The sequence below is a fragment of the Fulmarus glacialis genome, unplaced genomic scaffold, assembly GCF_000690835.1.
Source record: "Fulmarus glacialis isolate BGI_N327 unplaced genomic scaffold, ASM69083v1 scaffold19043, whole genome shotgun sequence".
Classification (NCBI taxonomy): domain Eukaryota; kingdom Metazoa; phylum Chordata; class Aves; order Procellariiformes; family Procellariidae; genus Fulmarus; species Fulmarus glacialis.
In genome coordinates this window covers 17614-20071 of record NW_009202614.1, presented here as the reverse complement: position 1 = coordinate 20071, position 2458 = coordinate 17614, and the positions used below count along the sequence as shown (strand labels likewise).

General features: G+C 59.5%; 1 protein-coding gene across 1 annotated transcript in view; it reads right to left on the bottom strand.

Annotated features, from left to right (window-relative positions):
- Nucleotides 1–82: 82 nt before the first annotated feature.
- FCGBP (Fc fragment of IgG binding protein) overlaps nucleotides 83–2458 on the bottom strand; it is a gene marked incomplete at both ends in the record, with an annotated part of 15145 nt that continues 12769 nt past the window's right edge. The window contains 2 exons of the mRNA XM_009574363.1: nucleotides 83–647; nucleotides 1362–1960. Coding sequence (XP_009572658.1) covers nucleotides 83–647; nucleotides 1362–1960 — 1164 coding nt within the window. The remainder of the gene's footprint in view (nucleotides 648–1361; nucleotides 1961–2458) is intronic.

Genomic DNA, 2458 nt, shown 5'->3' with positions numbered 1-2458 from the left:
GCAAGCAAAAAAAGCATCGTGCGTGCAAACACCAACCGCCTCCGCGCATGCAAACGCCAGGAGACCCCCGAGCCCCACGTACTGCAGAAGGCGGCGGTGCGCCACGGCCTGACGCGGATGCCCTGGCTCTGGCAGGCGGTGACGTAGGCCCTGACGGAGTGGCAGACCATTTCCTGATGCCCCTCGTAGAGGCACGTGTCGAAGAGGCAATCGGCAAAGTAGGGGGCCGGGTCGATGGCGCTGTGGCAGGCGGTGAAGGGTCCTTGCTTCTTCACCAGGAGCCCGCAGTGTTTGTCGCCCCGGTAGGCACGTTTCTCCGCTTCGGTGCAAACTTTGCAGCCCTCGGTGCAACCGGCCCAGCAACCGGGGACGTCGGCCACCTTCCAGGAGTCGGCAAATTGGATTTCGTCGGGAGCTGGCCGCCCGTCGGGCAAAGCGAAGTCATCCTGGGGGTCACCGTCGGCGTTGCCGCAAAGGCCGCAGACAGCCCCGGAGTAGGTGTTGGGGAGGATGACTCTGGCGTAGCTGTACCAGTCGAAGGTGACGATGACCTCAAAGTCAGTCTTGATGAAGCCGTGGACGCCGCTGAGGTAGACCTGGAGCTTGTCGCCGTGGTTGAAGGGCAGATCCACCAGGATTCCGTTGACCTGGAAGGGCAACATGGATTGCATGGTGCCACGCGACGCCCTTGAAGCCCACCAAGACGCCACGCGACGCCCTTGAAGCCCACCAAGACGCCACGCGACAAGCTTGTGACTCAATCGTATGCCATACAACAGCCTTGAAATCCACCAGATGCCAAGCAACGACCTTGCAAACCCCACCAGCCATCATGCAGTGAGCTTGCAGCCCACCTGAACACCACACAACAAGATTGCAATCCACCCAAACTCTCTGTGATGAGTTTGCAACCCACCCAAATGCCATGCAACAACTGCACAGCCCATCCAGACACCATGCAACAACCTTGCAACCCACCCAAAGGCCATGCAACAACTGCACAGCCCATCCAGACACCATGCAACAACCTTGCAACCCACCCAAAGGCCATGCAACAACTGCACAGCCCATCCAGACACCATGCAACAACCTTGCAACCCACCCAAAGGCCATGCAACAACTGCACAGCCCATCCAGACACCATGCAACAACCTTGCAACCCACCCAAATGCCATGCAACAACTGCACAGCCCATCCAGACACCATGCAACAACCTTGCAACCCACCCAAATGTCTTGCAATGAGTTTGCAACCCAGCAGGACACCTTGCAACCAAACCCAACACCATACAAGGACCTTGCAACCCACCCAGATGCCGTGCAATGACCTCGCAACTCAACCAGCACCTCGTTCTCCCCTACCTTGAGCTTCTGGGGGTACGTCTTGCTGAGGCTGAGGGTCATGTTGTAGACTTTCAGCGTGACCTCCTTGGTGTAGGAGACCACGCGGCTGCCCCGGTTGTCGTTCTCCACGGTGACGGTGAAGGGGATGAGGCTGGGGTCGTTGGAGCAGAGGGCAGCCAACTGGTAGACGCAGGTGCCCATGAAATCATAGCGGTGCCCATCGAAGGTGGTGTAATGGGGGTCGCCGGTGGCCACGCAGGTGGAGCGGCTCTTGGCCACGCACCGCCGCACGCCCTTCACCACGGCGCACTTCTCGCCCAACTTGCAACCGGCTTTCTGGCACACCACCATGCCCAAATCCGCGTCACACCTGCACCAAGATTGGCAGGTCTTATCGGCCCAAAACTCTTCACCGGGACTGTAGTAGCGACCCTCGTGGGTGCAGCCGCAGTTGGCCACCGCCACGCACTGGCCGCCGCTGAGGACGTAGCCCTCGTTGCAGGCGCAGGTCTCCACGCAGGGCTGGGTGCAAGCGGCGGGTGCATCCCGGTTGGTGCACGTGGCCGGGCAGGCGTTGCCACAGGCTTCGTAGTGGCTGTTTTTGGGGCAGGGTAACGCTGAGGGGAGGAAACGGGGCAATTAGAAGGGGAAGATGCAGCAGCATCACGTGGGTATTGCAAAGAGTTCACGCACCGAGCGCTTTGCGGGCAATGTCCCGGGAATGGATCTTGCACCGTGCAAATGCACCGAGCGCTTTGCACGCAACCTCCCGGGGATGGATCTTGCACCGTGCAAATGCACCGAGCGCTTTGCACGCAATGTCCCGGGGATGGATCTTGCACCGTGCAAATGCACCGAGCGCTTTGCGGGCAATGTCCCGGGGATGGATCTTGCACCGTGCAAATGCACCGAGCGCTTTGCGGGCAATGTGCACTTTGCACGCCATCTCCCGGGGATGGATCTTGCAACGTGCAAATGCACCGAGCGCTTTGCATGCAAAATCCCGGGGCTGGATACTACCCCACGCAAATGCACTGATTATTTTGCATGCAATGCCCCAGAGCTGGACATTCCCTTGTGCAAAGAACACCGAGTGCTTTGCATGCATCATCCCA